This window comes from Sus scrofa, chromosome 10, assembly GCF_054392235.1.
Source record: "Sus scrofa isolate SSC_HxYL_T2T_F1_AM1 chromosome 10, Sscrofa_HxYL_maternal_Yorkshire_Landrace_v2.0, whole genome shotgun sequence".
Taxonomy (NCBI): domain Eukaryota; kingdom Metazoa; phylum Chordata; class Mammalia; order Artiodactyla; family Suidae; genus Sus; species Sus scrofa.
Window position 1 is genome coordinate 11,974,609 of NC_139392.1, and position 23,795 is coordinate 11,998,403.

General features: G+C 46.4%; 1 protein-coding gene and 1 long non-coding RNA gene across 4 annotated transcripts in view; one reads left to right on the forward strand and one right to left on the reverse strand.

The window, feature by feature from the left end:
* Nucleotides 1-760, reverse strand: part of LOC110255627 (uncharacterized) — a 315,724-nt gene extending 314,964 nt beyond the window's left edge. For all 3 annotated transcript variants that reach the window (XR_014817324.1, XM_084979144.1, XM_084979143.1), the window contains exon 1: nucleotides 361-760. Coding sequence is in view for 1 of the 3 variants with exons in the window: in XM_084979143.1 (XP_084835269.1) it covers nucleotides 361-396 (36 nt within the window). In the remaining 2 variants the exon portion in view is untranslated. The remainder of the gene's footprint in view (nucleotides 1-360) is intronic.
* On the forward strand, nucleotides 217-21,480 carry LOC146398792 (uncharacterized). The gene is made up of 4 exons (XR_014817327.1): nucleotides 217-406; nucleotides 3,252-3,363; nucleotides 19,392-19,511; nucleotides 19,738-21,480. It is a non-coding gene; the product is annotated as an uncharacterized LOC146398792 (long non-coding RNA).
* Nucleotides 21,481-23,795: the final 2,315 nt, after the last annotated feature.

The window sequence follows — 23,795 nt, forward strand, 5'->3', positions numbered from 1 at the left end:
GTGGATCACGCAGAAAGCACCACATTGCCCTTAGTCCCATGCTGCCCTTAGACCACATGAGAGGTGCCCGGCCACCCACAGCCTGCACAAGAAGCGCCTGGGCTCCTGTAACCCAAGCAAGTGGCTTCTTGCCCCGTGGCCCCCGCCGGAGCCGCCGCCCGCCCCCTGCGAGCCCGTGCATGCGCAGGATTTGCCTGTGCCCCCCGCCCCCCCAGCACTGGCGCCCCGCCTCCCCTGCGGGTCGGGGCCTTCTCCTGGGTTCCCTCTGCGTGGAGTTCTCCTCCCCTGCCTGGGGCGCAGCGCTCCTCACCCCTCAGGCTGTCCCCACACCGCCAGCCCCCGTCCTCTCCCAGGACTGACCTCGGAGCGTCCAGGCTGTGGTGTCCCGGCGGCCATGGTTCGGAAGGTCTGTGCGGCTCTCACTCTGCTTTCCCCTCCGCAGCCCAGCTGCTGTTCTCGGCGACGTTGAGGTCCCACCGTCTTAGCTGATCTGGGGGTCGGTCAGGTGGCTTCCCAGGATGGGGGTCCCTTTCCCCTCCACGGCTCGTCCCGCCCCGATTCCTTTTCTCTCGCTGGTTTTCCTGTGTTCCACCCGGTGACGTCAAGGGCTTCTTGCCCTTTGGGGAGGTGTAAGGTCTTCTGCCAGCAGCCAGTAGATGCTCTGGGCGAGTGGTTTTCCGGGTAGCCGTGGCTTTCTGACGTGCTGGCGGGAGAAGGCGAGGCGGCCTCCGACCCCGCCGCCGCCATCTTGCTCCGCTCCCAGCGAATAAGACGTAAAGGCCGCCTGCGCACTGGCCGCACCGATGCGGGGAGCGCACGGAAGAGGATGGGCAGGCATCACCTCTGCGCGCGCAAAGCCTGCTCTGGTCCTCCCGGCCGGGTAAACACAGGCTCCTGATGGGAAAGGCACTGAGTAGTAACAAACGAGATAGTGTTTGTCAGAGGTCAAACAGAACATGGTCCATAATAGGGATTCATCAAATGGAAGAGACTATTCATATGACTCACCAAATGAGATAAAGTCAGTGTTTTATAAAAGCAAAATAAGTGCCATTGTTCCTGTTGCCGTTCCTAATATAGAGATTTTTAGAACAAATTGTTAAAAGAAAGCTAGGATATATTTCCATCAGTTAAAATGAATTTCATGCACATCTAAACTTCAAAGGTGTGGGAGTTCCCTCTGTGGCTCAGTGGTAAAGAACCCAACTAGTATCTATGAGGACACCGTTTCGGTCCCTGGCCTTGATCTGTGGGTTAAGGATCCGGCGTTTCTGTGAGCTGTGGTGTAGGTGGAAGACACGGCTCAGATCCCGTGTGGCTGTGGCTGTGGAGTAGGCTGTGGAATTGCAGCTCCAATTCAGCCCTTAGCCTGGGAATATCTATATGCCATGGGTGTGGCCCTAAAAAGACAAAAAGGGTTTTAAAATAATATTAACAATAAACTTCAGATGTGTAACTCTAACAGGCTATGCCCACTGTAGATGCTAGAAAATGTTTTTAAGCAGCCTCACCTCCCGTCACCACCCCCCAAAGGTATTCTCTGCACCAGCTACACCAGATAGCTTGCAATTCCCTAACATAATAAGGTCATTTACCCTCTGCTCCAATGGGATCCTGTGCAGCCTCGGATTTTGTGACACTATTTTACAGACTGTTTTCTCAACCAGAATTCAGAGTTTGAGGACAGAAGTCATGCTCATCCCTAGCTCTTTATCCCTAATGGCTTCTAGCTCCGTTCCTGGGGTATCGGAAGGACTTGATCCATAATTGCTCCCTAACTTAAAGGTAATGAATGAACAAAAGGAAAAAAAATAGAATATATTACCTCTGCCCTAACCATCTTCTTATATGTAAAGTAAATCATGCTAGAAGCATAGCTCCTTATTATGTTTTTTATTCATGCATAATTCAACATGCATCTAACAATCACGGGATTAACCATGGTGTGCCCCGCCGTGTAAGAGCCCCTACGGGTGGTATAAAAATGATGTAAACACCACACACACAGCACACAACATTTCAAGCTTTGGAGGCCACAAAAAACTGTGGACATCACATTATTCAGACTTAGCATCTTATCAGTGATGAAGCTGAAGTTCACAGAGTTTGATTTGTCCAAGATCAAAAAAAAAAAAATCAATGGCAGCTCACATACACTCTATACATGCTGTGTGCCAAATACTTACCTGTATTATCTCCTTTAATGCTCAAACCACACCAGGAAAAATAGGTCCTATTATTACCCCATTTCACAGATGAGCATACTTAGTATTAGGAAAATTAAGTGATTTGCCCAAGACGAAACAAAATCTAAGGAGACCACATCATATCCACACACACACACACACACACACACCCTCTGCCCAGTTCTCAGGCTCCTCACTGCTCCGACCAAACAACTGAAAGATCTGAAAACCATACGTGACCAGAATTCCAAGCCGGAGCCCCGCCAGCCTGGTACCTACCAGCACGGCAGAGTCACACAGGCCTCGACGGGCTTCTGAAGCCCAGCAGAGGTCACTGGCTTCAGATGCAAACAGCTCGGAGCGTCTTAGCTCTCGTAGTTTATTAACTGTGATTCTGGTCACTTTAATAAAAGGGAAAAAGGTGATGTTTCTCTCTCCCCTGCCCATCCCACCCCTATCTCTCGTCTCTGTCTCCCTCCCTGTCTCTTGTCTCTTGGGTACAAGAATAGAGGCCAAAAGGAATTCTCATTGTGGCTCAGCAGGTTAAGAACCCAACTAGGATCCATGAGGAAGCAGGTTTGACCCCTGGCCTCGATCAGGGGGTTAAGGATTGGGCATTGCCATGAGCTGTGGTGCAGGTCACAGAGGCAGCTCAGATCCTGCGTTCCTGTGGCTGTGGTGTAGGCCAGCAGCTGCAGCTCTGATTCAACACCTAGCCTGGGAAATTCCATATGCCTTGGGTGCTGCCCTAAAAAGACAAAAAATTAAAATAAAAGTTTAAAAAAGAATAGAGGTCAGAAGAACATAGACTCACTGGCTTTGCTAGAACAGGACATCCCAGGATCCGTCACATATCTGCCTTCCAGCCTCTCTGCTCCCCTGCACCATCACCCCCACCCCAGCTACCAAAGTCCTTGGGTAGGGAGTTCAACTCTTCTACGAGGCACTCCTGCCACCTAGTGTGAGGAGATCTAGATGAAAAGATTTGGGTCGACACAAAAAGAACCACAACACAACGTCCAAATTGCAAAACACTTTCCAATAAATACCATTTACACTCCCCAGACTATTGTATGCGCTACAAACGAATGAGCATTCAGAGGTCCAGTGCAGTAAGTGGAGGCCACGATTACAACCAGCTGAAGACTTTTTGATACTGGATCACAAAGAATGGACCGTGAGTATAAATTCTGGTATAAATTTCAAGATATGCCACACTTACTTTAAGATCAGAATCGTGCATACAAATTACAAGACCTTTCAAATCAGCAGAGACCAATCCCATGAGATTTTATTTATATCGACTCTGACATTGATTTCCCCAAGAAACCAGTTTGGGAGAAACACATTTCTCCTGATACTAAAATACGGGAAAGTCTATTTACTTGTTTTGTTGTTGTTGTTTTTTTTCTGCTAAGAAGGAAATTGTGTGACAGGATGTTTTCCAAAACTTCTTGACAATAAACACAATATGTTTCATACAGTTGTCCATATTTCATCTCTCAGTGTAGGTGAAATATGTAACATCACGGTGAAATTCAGTGAAAGCATTTATTCAAGAAGCCAAAACACATCCAAAGCACACAGCTTTCTGACAAAGTGGTTTTATTCCAAGGTAAAGTGAGGTGCCTGCTTCTACCTTTCAGAAAATCCTCAGTAAAAACTGTATCTCACGTCCCGACATGGAAAAAGTTGGGACAGAAGAGAGTTCAGGTCCTTACCTTATGTGAAACCTTGGGATGCAGATATTCTGATTAATATGTTGATGAATAAAACATTCTCCTTGTGGGAGTTCCCTGGTGGTCTAGTGGTTAAGACTTGGCGCTTTCACTGCTGTGGCCTGGGGTTCAATCCCGGGTCTGGGAACTGAGATCCCACATCAAGCCCCTACACAGCACGGCCAACTCAATCAATCCATCAGTAAAAAAAAAAAAAAAAAAAAGGACTCTCCCTTGGTTCATCAACCAACCAGGAAAAGGGTAAAGCGAAGTCCTCTAACAGAATGTAAAGTGCCAAACGAGCCCCTTTCTGCTGTGGAGGGAACAACAACAACAAAAACCTGGCTACATAGAGTCCCTCTTAGCAGAGTTAAATTCAGAGTTGAAATTCGTAGCACCTGCCCACCCCGTCATAGGTGAGTGCACACCTATCACATCCCATCAGCTTCGACTCTCAAATTTTCTAGGAAACATAGACCTTTGGGGAGAAATGCAAGAAAGCAGAGGGGCGGCCTGACCAGGCTCCCGGGCTGGCAAACCACAGGGTGGGAGAAGGAATCTGAGCAGCAGCCTCCCCGGGGCACAGCACAGGGAGTCCGGTTACATCACAGGAGGTGAAACCACTTCAAAGCCTGGAGACTGGTGGCCTGAAGCCCACGATGGACGAGATGAAATGATGCCTGTTTTGCCAGGCCTGGGGCTGCGAAGCAAACCACTTAAATCCCTCCGCAGAGCCTGAGAGGCCTGTCCCTCCCTGACCCACTCAGCAGATGGCATGTAGGTCGTCTTTATGTATGCGATTCTTTTTTTTTGCAAGGCTATACGAGATGGTGGAAAGGCATAAATTAAAGAGGTATTGGGGGGGGGGGCACAATGGGTTTTTTTAGCCCTGCCACCTGTAAATTTCTTTCAGAGCCGCAACCGATAGAAGATGATATTCCAGAAGGGAAAGAGCCAAAAAGTGAGTCACACTGTAAAAGAAAGGCTCCCTCCCGGAAGGCAGCTGTAAGCCTGAGATTCTAAACTGGTTATCTCGGATGCCCATTCTTTAAAAATATTCTGCAAGACTCATGAACGTAAAGAGAAAACTTGTGGTTCCTGGGGAGGGGGGGAATGGCCCAGGGGGAGGGGGAGGGAGTGGGATGGAGGGGGGGCTTGTGAGGGAGGGAGTGGGATGGACTGGGAGTTTGGGGTTAGTAGATGCCAACTATTGCATTTGGAGTGGATAAGCCATGAGATCCTGCTCTAGAGCCCAGGGAACTCTATCCAGTCACTAGTGATGGAACAGGATGGAGGATAATGGTGAGAAAAAGAATGTGTATATATATGTATCACTGGGTCACTTTGCTGTACAGCAGAAACTGACAGAACCTTGTAAATCAACTGTAACAGAAAAAAAAATCTTTTTTAAAAATTAAAAAAGAAAAGGCACAAGAAAGGTAATAAAGGACTTCCCACCCCATTTTCAACACATTCTAAAAATCTGGAGCCTTTGGCCAAGCTCAGTCAAATAACATGTCACAGGAAGGCCTGGAGGACGTGAGCTGGTTTTGAGAAATCGGTGCCCAAGCAGAGAGAGAAGCCTGTTCAGGGCGAAGTCCTAGAATGACAGTGCCACTTGCTCCAGGACAGAGAACTTTGCTGCAGAGGAAAATTAACTCTGCACAGAAACTGACAGGGAGGAGAAGCCAGATTCCAATGCATCGGAACCAGCCCAAGGCACCCTTTTCACGCAGGCACCGTTGGCCCTGAGCTCCCTTGCGGTTCCCTTTTCTGCACCTGTCTTTCTTCTTTCCTATTTCCCATCCTCCAAGTCAGCCCTCGTGCAAACTGCTGGGTTCCAGGACTCAGCGCTGGGGCCCCACCCGTGACCGCTGTGCTTCGTGATCCCTCAGGTCTCGAACTCATTCCACGCGTGAAGCACCTGGTTTGGAAGGCGATCTGACACACTCAGAAGTGCAAAGTTTCTCCGCAAAAAAATATTACTTGGAGAGGGTTTCGTCTGACCCCTTCCACCAAACGGAGGCCACAGGGCTGGCATGCTTTGCCCTAAGTCCCACAGTGAAGCAGTAGCCGGCCCAGGACCACCCCAAGCCTCCAGAACAGCAGTGCTTCCTGCCAAACCACTCAGGCATTCACTCTACAGATAGTCCCTGACGACCAGCTCTATGCCAAGCCCTGTGCTAAAGCACCAAGTTGGGATCACCAAGCTATAGAGACTAAAGTTCAATATTCCTCTTTAAATCCTTGATTCAAGCAATAATCGTTCATTAGAGACACACCATGGGGTAGAGTCTGCTTAAACGTTCATCTCAGGAGTATCTGAAAATGAATTCTTGTCAGGGCTTTTTACGGTATGAACTTAGCTAGTCTGGAACAGATGTGCCCAGAATTTTGTCCCCTGTGTGGTGCAAGTTGGCGGTGACCTCAAGAGAAATACGCCTGAGATTCAGAAGGTGGAAGTGAGAAGGTGGCCGTCCCCTTCCAAGGCTGGTGCAGGTACCATGCAGGCAGCAGTGGACCTGCTGGCTCATCCTGTTGGCAGCAGCCAAGCCTGCATCTTGTCCAGCATCTCTCTGACCCGCAGCTTCCACGTTTCCCGTAGGCAGCGCTTCAGAGAAGAGTCCAGCTCTTTCCACAAGTCACTTTGTTTGTTGTCCTTGGGAGGTGGTAGGAGACAGTTGTGGGTTCCTGGTTTTCCCTTGGGAGCTGCACTTGCCCTCACTCTTCTGAGTTGTTCTGCGTCCAGCTTCCCCCATCGCCAACTCCCAGCTCTGCGAAGCAACTTCAGGTTTGCCAGCAGGCCGGACACAGAGCCAAGAGCCTTCCACAGCCGTCTCCTCCACCTCCCGAGGTGGCATAAGATCAAACCCCTCCAGCACACCTCTTATTCCGTACCTCCCATAGGGGTTCTCCTCCCTTGATTGAATCCTGATATAGAAAAACTCCCTAAAATCTCCTTTAATCTAGGATTTCTAAAACATGAATAATGCACAACACCCCCCCACCCCCCCCACCCCCCACCCCCCACCCCGCAAAATTGCAATTTCAGGAGTTCCCACCATGGTTGCAGTGGGTTAAGACTCCAACTGCAGCAGCTTGGGTCACTGCAGAGGTGCAGGTTTGGTCCCCAGCCCGGCACAGTGGGTTGGTTAAAGGGTCCAGTGTTGCTGCATAGGTTGCAGCTGTGGCTTGGATTCAATTCTTGGCCTAGGAATTGAATTTTATGGACGTGTCCATAAATTTTTTTTTAATTGCAATTTCTTTGTGTTGGCTAAAATTATTTGAATTGTGACCTGAACATGTTACAAATGTTGATCAAATACGTACAGATATTGATATAAAACTATAACCTTTAAATTTTAAATATTAAGAAAACTCAAAACCAGTGACAACTGAAATGGTTACATGAATTTAAGATGCCCAACAATGTCGTCTTGCTGAAATGAAGTCATGAATAAACCCTCAGGACAGATGCCTTTGAGATCCCAAGACTCTACCCAGTACGAAGTTATCGGTCAATCCTTCTGACCCTTTTCTCTACTCGGATAATTACGAAGCCTTCCTTAATTTTTTAAATTTATTTATATTTTTATTAAAGTGTAGCTGATTGACAGTGTTGTGCCAGTTTCTGCTGTACAGCAAAGTGACCCAGTCATACATGTATACACACACACACACACACACGCACACACACACACACACACACGTTCTTTTCCTTACGTTATCTTCCATCATGATCTATCCCAAAAGATTGGATATAGTTCCCTGTGCTATAAAGTAGGACTGCATTGCTTATCCTTTTTTTTTTTTTTTTTCCTTTTAGGGCCATGTCTGCAGCATATGGAAGTTCCCAGGCCAGGAGTCAAATCTACAGCCACAGCAACACCCGATCTGAGCCGCATCTGCAACCTACACCACAGCTTGTGGCAACACCAGATCCTTAACCCACTGAGCGAGGCCAGAGAGCATACCCCCATGTTAGATTCTTAATCTGCTGAGCCACAACGGGAACTCCTATCCATTTTTTATACAGATTTCTGGAAGCTTATTTGTTTGGTCTTCCCTTGGTGCAAACATATCATTCAGTTAAATTTACATCCAAATTTCACCAAGGAAATGGGAAGTTAATTTTGCAGGTGCCTGGGTCTCCCTCCTCAAGCCCTCCCCCTCCTCGTTCTCCCTGGGGACACCATCCCAGCCAGGAGCTGGATCAGGGACACTGGAAGGCCCCTCAGAGGAATATATTTGATTCGGAAGAAAGAGTGGAATTTGCGTGGAGACCACCTTCTGAGAAGGGCTGCAAGGAAACCAGGGCAGGGGCTTTCCTGGGCTCTGTACGTCCCACTGCAAGACGGGGTGATGGGTGACTCCAGGCCCATTCTTACAGGAGAGAACACTGACTCAGAGGGGTTAACAGACTCGACCAAGCTCACAGCTTGTCAATCTTGATCCCAGGCATCCTCAGCTTTGCTTTGGATGGCCCAGCTAGCAATCTGGCCACCAAATGCCTAATGTTTCTCTATTGTTCTTAAAAGTTGCCAGATTTTGCAGATCGTTTGATGATTTGGCCTCTGGGCGAACAAAGAGAGGTTTGTGTTCAGGGCTGGTCTTTTCATTCTTTAGCCTCTCCTGCCCTCCTGTGGTTATACTGTATTCCAGCTACCGGGGCTGGCTTTCTGCAGCCCAGGGCACACCCATCCAAGTGTTATCGAATTGTATTTATGTAAAAAGAAGCAGTGCCTGCATCTTTAGAAAACCCAGCTCCAGCGGAATCAAATGTCAATGCAGATTGTGGAAACTAAGGGACAGAGTGATGGGGAAAGGATTGCCCTGGACAAAGCTATTTTTTGTTCTGGACCCCACTGGCTTGTCCACCTGGCTCTGTCTTGCTGAGTAGGAACAATGCCTTCATGAAGTCAGGTAAGAAATAGACACCTGCTTGTCCCCAGAGAGAGAGGACACCTGCGAGAACTCTACAGGCATATGTGAGAACCAGACCTCATCCTGGGGCTCGGGCAAACAGCAGTGAACCATGGGTTTTGCCTTTTATTCTTCAGAATCCTTGCTCACTTCGGACACGTGCAAGTGTGGAATGGACATCTCCCCCTCCCGGGAGAGGAGAGGATGACGCCCCACTAACAGAGAGCGCCCCGTTAGCCAAGACAGAGGACTTCTTAGGGCCAGGAAAAATGGCCAGCCGTCATCGCTCTTTGTGGAGACGATAGGAAAGCGGGATCCAAGCACACAGTGAAGAGTTCAAGTGAGACGCGGGGAAGAAATGTCCACGGGAATCCGAATGACAATGTAGCATGTTGCAAAGAAAACTGAACTGAAAGTCTTGAGGGCTGCATTTTAGTTCCTGCTCTGCCACAGACCAGCAGTGTGACCTTGGGAGGGTCGTGTCACTGTTCTCGGTCCCCACATCGGCAAAGAGAATGTCACACTAAAAAATAATGATCCCTTCCTCCCCCAGTATTTATATAAACCCGAGATTCTGTGCTGCTTCCCTTTGAAGGCTGTCAAAGGCAGAGGCGGGGGAGTGGGGAGGGTAGACGCAGATTATTTTTCACTCCTTCCATTGGTTTGGATGCACATGTATTTGAAACCGGAGAATGACTAGATGAACTTCCGGGTGGCCTTCTCTCCCAAACTCTGGAGAATTTCAGGATGCTTCTCAAAACAGGCTATTTGCCTAATGAATAGAACCCAAGCATCTCAAGATTTTAAAGCTTCATGGTCATCTAATCTCCTCCCCTGACTGATATTTGAATCCTACCACGAGCATTCCTGCTCCTTCTTAAATACTTCAAGTGCCATGGAACTGGTTCTTTGGAGTCAAGCAGTCCCTGGAAAACCTGGCCATTGGAAAGGCCTTCTGCATACTTAGCCAAAATCTGCTCACTATAGCTGCTAAGCATTGGTCCTAGTCAGAAAGAATGACTCTCATTCCTCTTTCTCTTAATAGTTATTCATTTATTTAAAGATGGAGGTCCCATTGTGGCTCAGGGGGTGAAATATCCGACTCTGTTTCTGGGAAGATGTGGGTTCGATCCCTGGCCTTGTTCAGTGGGTTTAGGATCTGGCATTGCTATAAGCGGTGGCAAAGGCCACAGATGGAGCTTGGATCTGGTGTTGCCGTGGCTGTGGTATAGGCCTTGGCTGCAGCTCTGATTTGACCTCTAGCCCAGAAACTTCTATATGCCACAGGTGAGGCCATAAAAAGAAAAAAACATATATATATATACACACATATATATATATGTTTAAAACACACACACACATATATATATATGTTTAAAACACACACATATTATATATATGTTTAAAACATATATATATATATATTTCCTGTGAGCCTTTTCTTTCAACACCCACAGTCTTTTCAATGTTTCCCTGTCTAGCTTGGTTCTAAATCCTCTTTATCTTTAGGAGTGTTCTCTCCTGTCTAGATCTCTTTCAAGTGTCTGAATACAATAGTTAGAGAGGCGATGCAGCATGTGGTCAAGGTTCTAGAACCATACTACCTGTTCGTATGAATTTGCATGACCTTGGACACATTACTATTTGTGTAACCTTGGACAGACACTTCTACTTTTCCGTCTCTCCTTTCTCTCATCATAAAGTATGTATTAAATAAGTTAATATGTGTAAAGCACTTAAAATAGTGCCAAGCACAATGAAAGTGTTCAGTGATTATAGCTATCATTATTATTATTATTACCAAAATATGGCTTCACAAAGTAAGTCAATCACCTCCCTCATTCTAAACATTATATATTTATTGATGAAGCCCTAGGAATTCATTAGCTTTTTTAGTGTGCACTGGTACACTAAAGGAGGTAAATGAACTTCCTCTCAATTAAATCAACAATCAAGTAAAAGCTCGAAATCATTTTTTATATATTCTACTTGTAAATTACACTTCTTCCATATTATACTTGATATGCTAACTCAACCTTATTTGCAAATGTTACATTTTTCCTCAGATATACCCTCCTTCAACTGCTCAAGATTATTTCAGATCTTCTTCTGTGACCCAGTGCATTCAAAGTCTCTCCCAGGTTCAAATCACCTACAAATTCTACAGTTTCATTGTGGCCAAAACCCAGAAAAAGCCAACAGCAAACAATTTCAAAGAAAAAGAATCTATGCAAGAAGGTAAAAATTCCAAAACCAATAATTAATATTCTTATAGAAATAAAGACATTCCCTCCATGAAACAAGAGCAGTGATCTTTTAATACAAAACTATCAGAGAAAAAAGAAGAGCTCTTAGAAATTAAAAATATAATAAAAGATATTATAAACTCAAAAAAAGTGTGGAAAAAATATTAAGGAAATTTTCCAATACAGCAAAAAGACAAAGCAGTGTGAAAGTGAAAAGAACACATGAGAAAATTAGAGATACAGTCCAAGGAGTTCAGTTTCTAAACAAGAAAATTCAAAGAGAACACAGAGAATAGATGGGTAGAAATCATCAGCTGAATGTTTTATCAAAGAAAGAAAGAGGAGTTCCTATCACGGCACAGCAGAAACAAATCTGACTAGGAACAATGAGGTTGCAGGTTCGATCCCCGGCCTCACTCAGTGGGTTAAGGATCCGGCATTGCCATGAGCTGTGGTGTAGGTTGCAGATGCGGCTCGGATCCCATGTTGCTGTGGCTCTGGTGTAGGCAGGTGGCTACAGCTCCAATTAGACTCCTGGCCTGGGAACTTCCATATGCCACAGGTGCAACCCTAAAAAGACAAAAGACAAAAAAAGAAAGAAAGAAGGAAGGAAGGAAGGAAGGGAGAAAGTCCCAGAGCTAGCACATTGAAATTTCCCATTTTTATCAAGTGCACAGCACATTAGATGAAGAGAGACTCAGACCAAAAACATTGCAAAATTCAAAACTCTAAAGATAAAAAGGGAATCTTAAGGCTTTCAAATAAAAAGAGAAATGTGCATGCAAAAAATGAAACAACAACAACCAAAAAAAACAGGAAAATGTGGCTTAAGACTTTACAACAGCAACAGCAGAAGACAATGGAGCAATGCCTTTAAATTTTAAAAGAAAATAATTCAACAGAAAATTTTCTACCCAGCTAAGCTATCAGTAAAGTGTCATAATAGAGCTGTAAGTTAGCTTTTGCTGGGAAAAACAAATCACCCCAAAATTTATTGGCTTAAAATTTGTCACAATTCTATGGATCAACAGGATGGTTCTTTTGCTGGCCTCATGAATCTTTGCAGCCAAGCATCAGTTCACCAGGGGTTAGATATCTAGGATTGCTTCATACACATCCTGCAGGCTAGCAGGTCTAGAGCAGAAGGAAGAGAGGCCCTTAGTTGAAACAGCTTTTCTCTGTTCCACACAGTCTCTCATCCTCCAGCAGACTAGTCCATCTTCTTCCCATAGTGATTCCAGGCTTCCAAAAACAGAAAGAGACAACACATCCAATGCACAGGCATTTCCCAATTCTGTTTACTTCATGTTTGATATTGTCCCATTGACCAAAGCCCAGACTCAGTAAGGCTAGGGATTACCCAATGGCATGAATACAATGTGGGGAATTATTGCGGCTGTTTGGCAAACAAATATCACAGATAGACTAAAAACATTTTTTATGGGCATGGTCCCCCAAATTTATGTCCCATGCAGCATTTTGCAGAAGTTGTTGGATAAAGTGCTCTACCGAAATAGGGAAATAAATTAAGAAAAAAGTAAAATCTGGAATCCAGAAATCAGGGATCTATCACAAAAAGAAACTCCCCCCTAAATATTCTTGGGTGGTCCCATGAGGACAGATCTGTGGCAGATCCCGAAAGCAATCAGTTCAAATTGAGGTAGATCAAAAAAGACTCTAAAAAAGACTTTTTCAAAAAGGTGAATTTGATGGCACACCTTATTATTTCAACATACAAAGAGGATTTACCAATTGGAGAAAATGGCTGGGGTTGAATTTGTGATGTGTAAATAGAAACATAAGCAAACCAAAAAATAAAAGTTTTACCAGTTTTAGGAAAAACAAAGCATTGTGCAAGAAGGGAAAAAACACTTTGTATTTGCCACTATTATAGGACAAGTCAACTCTGTTTTGCATTTATTTTGTACCAGTGTGTTGAGGAAAGAAAATTTCAAATCATTGGCAATCAAACAAAAAAAAATTAATCACTGTTTTCATTCACACTCTGTCAGATCTTCCTTCCCTGATAGGAAATCCTTTAACACCTCAGGCAGGTCCCATAACTTTCTAGCTATTTCCAGTTGTTAAAACTCCTGTTAACATGTCTGGACTCATATTTGATTCAAAACACACCCTCTCCCTCATTGCAAGTCAGGCATTTGGCTTGAGGGACTTGGAGCAGGAAGGAAGACATTCTTTCACGGCTGTACCTCCTCCATCCGCAGATTCTAGACCCTTGGGGATGGGAACAGGGAAGGGAGATGGGGGGAGAGGTACTGGTGGTATCGCCTTCCTTCTCTCTCTGGCCCACCTTGACTGGTCGGTAAGGCTAGGCACTTAGGGCAGGTGCCCAAAGCTGGCCCTTTTGTGGGGCTCACTAGTGGGTTAATGGTGATGTCACAGGATCCTCCTCACTCCATGGTTCACAGATGTGGGATAGCCCAGCTCCACCTCTTCGATCCTCCCAACTCCTGGCACGAGTGGTCCATCCAGCCGCCCCTTAGTAATAGGGCACCCTCATCCTGTGAGCAGCCCTCTTATGAGGAGTATCGGCAAAAAGACTCAAGGCCAACCACCCTCTGCAGAGAACCTTCAGTTCCCTAGAGACTCACGGCCCCTCCCCGGTTAGGGCTCATGCAGGCCTTGGAATCGTTGTCTTTTCCGTGTCTCAGGCACCCAGAGGCAGATCAGCAAGTCAGATGCTTGGGGTAGGGGATGCCAGTCTCCCCCTACCTGGCAGTAGGCACATCAGAGCTGTACAATGATTGTCTGAGGGGTCCCTTCATTCAATATTGGAGAAGGAAAAGCAACCCTGTGCTCCCCCGGGAGGGCAGCAAGGCCTGCTTCCCATGAGCACTGCACTCCCCGAAAGGCTAGGGACTTAAATTCCAGACTTGTTATGTAAACAACCACCACCACCCCAGCTTGTCATCTTTGGCATGGTGGCAGGTCGTGGCAGTAAGCTCTACTCTACCATCTCCTCTGCCCCTTATAACTGACCCCCCTCTGCCCCTGCTTAAGAAGTAGGGTCCTTGAGCCTCTTTCTTTCTTTCTTTTTTTTTTTTTTTCTTGGTCTTTTTGCCTTTTCTAGGGCCACTCCCACGGCATATGGAGGTTCCCAGGCTAGGGGTCCAATCGGAGCTGGAGCCGCCAGCCTACACCAGAGCCACAGCAACGTGGGATCCAAGCCACATCTGCAACCTACACCACAGCTCACAGCAATGCCGGATCCTTAACCCGCTGAGCAAGACCAGGGATCGAACTCACAACCTTATGGTTTCTAGTCGGATTCGTTAACCACTGCACCACGATGGGAACTCCCGAGCCTCTTTATTTCTGTTCGGGGTTTTAGTCACAGTTCTGGGACAGCCTGCTATTATATCTGTTCCTATACCTGTTGCTCTGGCTACACTGTGGGCTCCTTAAAAACAGATGCTATAGCCTATTCCTCAGTGTATCACAGCCCCTAGCATAGAACCAGGGAAGCAACAGGACCTCAGTAAATGTAGATTGAATGAAATGGGAATGGAAGAATAATTAACAGACAGATAAAGATAGGTAGGTGGGTAGTAGGTAGAGAGATGGATAGATAGATAGATGATAGATAGATAGATAGATAGATAGATAGATAGATAGATAGATAGATGATAGGTAGATAGAAAAAACCTCTTTCCAGCTTCCACTGATACTAACAAAGAATAAACCACTACTTGTCTTGTGTGTTCATCTCAGCCCGAGACTAGCAAGGGCACAACAATGAGAATTTCATTTTGGAGCCCTCTGGAATTGATGGTTTTAGGCTCTCTTTTTTTAAATTATAGTTGATTTACAAGGTTCTGTCAGTTTCTGCTGTACAGCAAAGTGACCCAGTGATACATATATATACACATTCTTTTTCTCACATTATCCTCCATCCTGTTCCATCGCTAGTGACTGGATAGAGTTCCCTGGGCTCTAGAGCAGGATCTCATTGCTTATCCACTCCAAATGCAATAGTTGGCATCTACCAACCCCAAACAATAGTTTTAGGCTCAATTTTCATCCTGTTTTACTCCTTTTCTTTCCCCTTCTCTCAGGCTTTATTAATCTTGGAAACAAGGGTATTTTTGCTATATTAAGAAGGAGAAAAACAAAAATACTCTCTTTACTCATCTAAAATAACTGGATGAGAAAATTTTTAAATATCCCTGGTATTTTTAACAATTAAGGCTTTTTCAGATACCACTTCACTACTACATGACTGTAATTAAAAAAAAAAAAAAAAAAAAAACCACAGGGAGTTCCCATCATGGCTCAGCAGTTAATGAACCTGACTAGCATTCATGAGGACATGGGTTCAATCCCCGGCATTGCTGTAAGCTGTGGTGTAGGTCGAAGACACAAGCTTGGATCCTGCATTGCTGTGGCTCTGGTGTAGGCCAGCGGCTACAGCTCTGATTGGACCCCGAGCCTGGGAACCTCCATATGCCGTGGGTGCAGGCCTAAAAAGACAAAAAGCCAAAAAAAAATTAAAAACAGAGAATAACAAGTGTGGGTGATGAAATTGGATGCCCTCATATATTACTAGTAAGAAAGTAAAATGGTGCAGCTGCTTTGGAAAAAAAAAAAAAAAAGAATCAAGGCTTTTAAATTTTTCCACAATTCTCCAAGGGTAGAAAATAACCCTTAATAACTATCAGAATTCCACCTTGAAAATGCTTCCTAGAGGTCAAATCTGGAGAGGAGAAAAACAAAAAGCCTGGTTTGCCCATTACTAGGACTCTTCATTTACCTCTTCTTAAAGATCCACCATCCCAGGAACACAGTTCGTCAGCATTTCTGAGAATCTGAGCCACGAAGAAAGATCAGATATCAGAGTTCCCACCATGGCTCAGTGGAAATAAATCTGACTAGCATCCATGAGGATGGAGGTTCAGTCCTTGGCCTCACTCAGTGGGTTAAGGATCTGGAATTGTCCTAAACTGTATTATTAGTTGCAGATTCGGCTCAGATCTGGCATCGCTATAGGCCAATGGCTGCAGATTCCACCCTAGCCTGGGAACCTCTATGTGCTGAGAGTGTGGCCCTAAAAAGAAAAAAAAGAAAAGGAAAGACCAGATATCAAGAATCACGAAGTGAACTTTCATTCAAACAATACATGTGCCCCAATGTTCTTTGCAGCACTATTCACAATAGCCAAGACATGGGAACAACCTAAACGTCCATCAACAGATGAATGGATTAAGAAGATGTGGTACATATGTACAATGGAATACTACTCAGCCATAAAAAGGAACAAAAAAGAATGCCATCTGCAGCAACATGGTTGCAACTAGAGACTCTCATACTGAGTGACATAGTCAGAAAACGAAAGACAAACATCAAATGATATCACTTATATGTGGAATCTAAGATATGGCACAAATGAGGGAGTTCCCATTGTGGCACAGGGGAAATGAATCCAACTAGTGTATCCATGAGGATGCAGGTTTGATTCCTGGAACCTCTCAGTGGCTTAAGGATCTGGCATTGGCATGAGCTGTGGTGGAGGTCGAAGACGCAGTTTGAATCTGGTGTTGCTGTGGCTGTGGTGCTGGCTGTGTGCCAGCAGCTGCAGTTCCAACTGGATCCCTAGCCTGGGAACTTTCATATGCTACAGGCGTGGTGGTATAGATGGCAGATGCGGCTCGGATCCTGTGTTGCTGTGGCTGTGGCATAGGCCAGCAGCTGTACCTCCAATTTAACCCCTAGCCCGGGAACTTCCATATGCTGTGGGTGCGGCCCTAAAAATAAAACATACATACATACGTACATAAAATAAAACAAAACATGGCACAAATGAACCCATTTACAAAACAGAAGCAGACTCACAGACATGGAAAATAGACTTATGGTTGTCGAGGGGAGGGGGAGGAAGTAGGATGGACTGGGAGTTTGGGGTTAGTAGATACCAACTATTCCATTTAGAGTGGAAAAGCAATGAGATCCTACTGTACAGCACAGGGAACTATATCCAGTCTCTTGGGATAGGCCGTATGGAAGAGAGTATGAGAAAAAGAATGGATATGTGTGTATGACTGGGTCACTATGCTGTACAGCAGCAATTGGTACAACATTGTAAAGCAGCTGTACTCTAGTTTGTAAAAGAAAATAAAAGAATCCATGGAGTGCACGCATGACCATCCCACCAGCCTCCCATAAACGAGTAATTCCATTTGGTTTCCTCACCTGTGAAGAGAGGAAGTTGAAACTCATGAATCTTAAAATGCTGCCCCCCTTAAAATTCTATAATTTGGGAGTTCCCATTGTGGTGCAGGGGAAACAAATCCCACTAGGATCCATGAGGACGCCGGTTGGATCCCTGGCCTCACTCAGTGGGCTAAGGATCCAGCATTGCCATGAGCTGTGGTGTAGGTTGAAGGTGCAACTCGGATCTGGCGTGGCTGTGGCTGTGGCTGTGGTGTAGGCTGGCAGCAGCAGCTCCCATTAGACCCCTAGTCTGGGCACTTCCATATGCCATGGGTACTGCCCTAAAAAGAAGAAGAAAAAAAAACACATCCTTGCCCACATGGTCACTTCAACCTTGTGATGCCCAGAGCAGAGAAGCCACCTGCAGCAGGATGCACCCAGCCTCCTGACCCACAGAAACGGTGGCATCATAAATTTGACATGTAAGATTTTACATTCACGGCAATTTTCTATGGCGACAAGAGCAAATTAGTACACCAAGTATACCTGTAACATCTTTGCCCTGAATTTTCTCCTTGTTTCTCAAGAGAAAAAAAGAGAGAGAGAGAGAGAGAGAGAAGAAAAAACTATGTTCTCCCATCTTCTAGAGAATAGAAACTCCCCAGGCCTCAGCTTTTCTGCTTTTAGTTAACTGTGTATTAATTACGTATAAACATCATCCATGCTGTTTCCCCCTTTTGAGTATTTCTTGTCCCAAGTTGTTGATGTTACTGTTCTGCAATCAGTCTTTAGGTTAGGAAACTTTAATTAAATTACGTTACAGCAAAAGGAAGGAGGTTTTAAGCTTTTTCCAACCTCTTTGTCTCTGGGCTTCAATGTTGTGCCTTAATAAGAAGGAAGAGGAGGAGGAAAAAGTTCCTTTATCATTTTGGCAGCCTTCATGCTACTCCCATTAAGAAACTTGTAGCATCTGTATTAGAACTTCCTGAGGCCCAAGAATTACGCCTCCATAAACCGATTACATGACATTGCTCCCTCTGCAGTGCAGGGATTCTTCCTTACAGAGCCAGGACAGTGGGCAGTCACTACACAAAGTATTCGATCTGTATGTTTCATACTATGGGTCACAACTCATTGATGGATTGTGAAATTGATTTCGTGGCTATGATTAGGGATTTTTTTTAAAAAATATGCGATAGAATGGAACAGAAAACATCAGGAAGGGTAACTATTGTTTCATGAAATTTTTGTGAAAGTTATTTGCCTCTTTCTGGAGATTTGGGTACACTATCTAGCAGGGCCAACACTGTATTTCCTGCTGCAGAGTATAGTTGAAAATTGAAAACACTTCTGAATCATCATTGCATTTAATCTTCACAACTGCATGTAAGTAGGTAGAGTTATGATCCTCTGTTCGAAGGTAAGAGACTGAACAGGGTTGAGCAACACGCTGAAGACCAAACGGATAATCAGTAACAGATGTGGGCATTCCCACCGGGGCTCAGCGGGTTAAGAACCCCACAGAGTGTCTGAGAGGACGCTGGTTGGATCCCTGGCCTCGCTCGGTGGGTTAAGGATCCAGCATTCCCGTGGCTGTGGTGCAGGCCTGCAGTTGCAGCTCCTCTTTGACCCTTAGCCTGGGAAGCTCCACATGCTGCACGTGTGACTGTAAAGGGAAAAAAATCATAGATGTGGGATTCAAATGTAGATGTGTTGATTCAGGTCCACTCTCTACCATGCGCTGTCTCCCTCCCTCTCAGGATCAGGACACAAAACAAGAGGCCACGTTCAAAGCTACATTCACACCTTTCCATAAACAGCCTAATCCAAAGGGAATAGACATGGATTTCCTAGACGAAGCGTCTGCTTGCACAGATCAGCTCTGCTTTCTGCCCTATGGAAACATGGGTGGTGTTTAGGATGAAGCCAGGTTGGTGATGGTTACTGCAATTGACATGCCAAAGCGACCGCAAAGGCAACGAATTCGCCACATTCATTCTAGGGGCAACGCTTCCCCGCTGTTGCGCTCCGCACTTCACAGGGAAGTAGGATCTGCGTCAGAGCCTCCTTGGGGTTTTCCATGAATCACGCACGCGTTTCGAAAGAGCACGGGGTTCTCTGATACTCCTCTCTCTGTCCTGTCTCCCCAGGGTGCTTCTGGCCACTGACTTCATGAAGGCATCGGGGAGCGCATCAAACACAGAAAGCCATCTGGAGTTCCTGCTGCGGTGCAGTGGGATTGGCGGCATCTCTGCAGTGGCAGAACGCAGGTTCGATCCCTGGCCCTGCACTGTGGAAGGAATGGGAACTCCATGTGCCACTAGACAGCCCCCCAAAAAGGAAAAAAAACTACCCAAAGCCATCAAGCCACAATTGCATTTCTTCCTCCTATTTTCTATGATTGGCATTGGAAACACAGGTAGGAAAAATGTCTTAAAGGAATGTGATTTATCTTTTCTGATATTACCTTCTTCTCTTTCCTACACATTTGTGCAGAGAACGGGTGAACACTTTATAAAGACACTCCTGAGAATCACTTGAAACTATCCAGTCTCAGCTGGCGAATGAGACGGTTTTTCTACAGAAGTGAAAACCCGTTTCTTCCCGTGTTCCATGTGGCAGGTTGAATGGCTTGCTGGCCTTTTGTGTGGTTTTGCAGATCTGACCCAAACATACAAAAATGACTGTAAGTTTCTGATTCACTTCATGCTTCAACATGAGTTCTGACACTTGGCAAAGATTTAAGAAAAAAACTGCAAATTTACTGTGGCAACCAGGGCTTGCGTGACCCCTCCACCAACACCCTGTGAAAACCCGCACAGGAATAAAATCAGACGACTCCAGGTGCAGCCTTTGGCCCTCAAATTCTGTGGCTCTTAAAGGGGTGTCGTGTGTTCCTTTCAATTATATTACGTTAAATAAGCCCCTGGCTTCTCAAGCCTTCCCACGCAGGCTTGCTGGGGAATGAGTGAACCCCTTGTGTGTACACTGAGGAAGTCTTTATTCAAAGCCAGAGACCAGCGTAGACCCACTCAGGTCCAAAAAGGCCCGAGTGACTCCAGGGTCACCAGCCGGGATGCCAGATTTCATCGCGTCCCCGTCCCTCCAGAGCCTTAGAGCGGCAGTGAACGCTCGCCATAAAAAACATCCTCGAATCATGAAAAATCCTCACATGCTTCCACCCTGAGCCAAATGGATCCAGTCCTCATGCAGAAGGTCCCAACCGCGCCGGGTGGGGAGGGGGGCCTCTTTCTGGGGCTCAGAGCTGTCAGTCACAAGCCCCCCGGGAGTGATCAGATGTTACCTTTGACTGAGGCAAATTGGGTTCTTTGGCCAAGGACAAATCACCACCTCTGATGTCCCCATTGATTGGGAAGCTCAACCAGATGAACAGCATCCCGTTGAGAGCAAAGATACCGCCTTGTCGGGATTCACACGGATAACAGACATCTCAGATACGGAAAACACACAGGTTTCCGATTAAAAAAAGAAAAAAAATTGGAACGTTTCTGGTAGCCAGACAGCCCATAACCACCAGCCTCAGGAACAGCAACTGCTTCAAGTGTTGAGCCAGGGGATTCCTTGGGCCACGCGTTTTAGCGGAGCTGCCACCCCCGAGGTACTGACTGTTCTATGACCTCACCCTCCAGCTGCCTGGACCACGTCATTTGTTAAAAATACCCCAGGACGCTCCTAATTTCCGAACAAGCAGCGCCGTTGTAGCCAAGGTGGATGTGGCAGAAGAAGCCAGCCAATGAGGCCACACCGATTCCGGTCCAGCCACGCAACCAGCTAGGAGAGCCTTCTGCCCCTGGAAAGACTCTCTGAACCCGAGTCCTCAGGACATGGGCTACGCCTCAGAGGCTCTGTGGGACCATCCAGCCTCTTGGTAGCAACATGCTTCAAAAATGGAAACACAAAATGCAGATACATATAAAGAGCATCGTCCCTCTAATGCGCTGCCCTCTTTCCACCACCACCCTTCTCACGTGCTGATGAAAACCAGAAACAGACATTTTCTTCAAGACAGAACTGAAGCTCTGGTTTGACCCATCCCATAACATCTGAACACTACCCTAATTCTTCCAGAAAGAAAGTGAGAGAGTTGACTCTGCCAGTGGACAATTTTACCCGCCCCTGACCTTGGCAACACTGAAAGGTCACTGCTTTCCCACTGATCCAGTCGGTGCTATTTGAATAATTACTCTAGATAATCACAGCAAATAAACTGTCTCTCTATAATAGTAGCTATTCCATTTCTGGCTTAAACGTTATTCACCATCTTCCAAATAAACATCATTTCCCAATGCCTGGAAAGTTCCCCATCGTCTTCCAAATTTACGTCTTACTTTTCCATTATCTCAGGGCAGCAATAATAATAATAATAATAATAACAGTTATAACATCTTCCTTCTCCTAGAAGAATCCTGGCCACTTCTCGCACTTTGCTGGTTTGGAAGTCTCTAAGGAGCTTTTCCTTCTCTCTTTCTTTCTTTCTTTCTCCTCCTCCTCCTCAGTGGAAAATGTTACTTCTAGCTGCTGGATTTAATTTAATTTAATTTAATTATGGTATTTTCCACCCATGCCCACAGGCTCTTGGTAATAGTTGCATTTTTAATAAATCTAATCTATAATAATGACTTTGTTTTTTCATTTTCCACTGAGAGCTGGATCCTGAGTTGAATATGGAGCTCCAGACAGGGGCGTCTGTTTCACTTCGTGTGGTTGGGTTTCGGGGAATCACAAAGATCCTAGCTGGAAAACGGTTGTGCCTTCAGCCTCTCTCTCCACACACCTGCGTTTCACGCCCTCAGCAAACATCCCATAGGAGGCAAAATGACCAGTTGTTCCAGTCAAAATCGACCAGACAAACAGGTGGTGGAGACCTTCCTCGGCCGGACGGCCAAAGGAAAAGGAAGGTGTGCAGAGGGTGCCGGCCAAGACAGGGACACAAAGAGATTTTTGTGGACAGCCCCCTCTGGTGGTGGCCTTTGCCAAGGGATCTGCCAAGGTCTGCCCGGAGCCACAAGTCCCTGGGGCCACAGAGAGTGAAAATTAAAGGCAGTCCCGTCGAAAGAGAAAATCCCATGAGCATTGATTTCTCCTCGACAAGGACCATCCTATAACCATCGTCACTGTCCACTGATGCCCAGCTGCACGACAGCCTGTGCACGTTCAGTTGATTCAACTGCCTGGCAAATTAAGAAAGCTCGTGTTTTTTCCCCTTGTCTTTCTCCTCTGTCCCAAGTCCTCGCTAGAAAGCTCAGCACTGGGATTCCCATCCTGGCTCCGGGGAGATGAATCCAACTATTATCCATGAGGACACAGGTTCAGATCCCTGGCCTCACTCAATGGGTTAAGGATCTGGCGTTGCCATGAGCTGTGGTGCAGGTTGCAGATGTGGCTCGGATCTGGCTTTGCTGTGGCTGTGGTGTAGGCTGGCAGCTGTAGCTTTGATTCCACCTCTAGCCTGGGGACTTCCATATGCCGAGGGTGTGGCCCTAAAAAAAAGAAAAAAGAAAAAAGGAAGCTCAGCATCACAGAATGTGCTCAATGGTACCTCAGGCCCCACTTTCAGCCTGCGGCCTGCACGGTCTCACACGAGTCCCCGTGCTACTGTCCCCAGTCTATCGGTGAGGAATGGAGACCTGCAGAGGGGAGACAACCTACTCAAGTCCACCCTGCTAGCCCAGCGCCCAGACAGCCAGGGACAGAATCTAAGCCACTGACCACTAGGCTCTGCTTACCAGCAAAACCTCAGGGCAGCAAAATCTGCAGAAAAGCACCCCAAAAAGTGCCCTCCCACCTTACAAAGTGGGTGTCCCCTGGGGTCAAGGGTAACAGAAGGCCAAAGCTCTCCCAGCCAATCCCTGCCCAGAGGGAAACGTCGCCGTGGATTCCGAGCAGCTGTGCGAAAACCAGGCGAGCAGGACAAGCCCGAGCTTCCCTATGGAGCCGGAGTCCCTGCTCTGGCCTTTCTCACTCAACCATCACAGGGGCAGCGCCTTCCAAAGGATGTCCCGGGCAGTGGCTCCACCATGGCGCTTTGGCGACCTTCCTCGTTTCCACATCGGCCACGTAGGGAAGGCTTGAAGCTCAGCTCCTCTTCAAAGACCACGAGAGCCTGGGAGGCCTGGGGGAGCAGGCAACAGGCCCCAGCCCCCCACCTCCCTGTCCGCCCCGGGAGGCTATGCAGAGACGGTTCTCATGGTCTCCCAGGTTCTGAGGCCTGAAGCTTCTCGGCCTGCCTCCCTCAAGGCAGAAACGCCTAGGATAAATCCACTGAGCTGAGTCCTTGACAGTGGACCCATATCCTGTGTTGTCCTTTTTCCCCAGGGGGGAAGCTTTCTAGTGTGTGGGAAAAGGGCCACAGGAATCTCCCTTTGCTGTATAGATGAGGAATAAATGGTTTGAATCTAAAAATGACTTTTTTTTTTTTTTGCTTTTTAGGGCTGCACCCAAGGCATGTAAAAGCTCCCAGGCGAGGGGTCAAATCAGAGCTACAGCTGCCAGCCTACACCTCAGCCACAGCCACACCAGATCCAAGCTGCGTC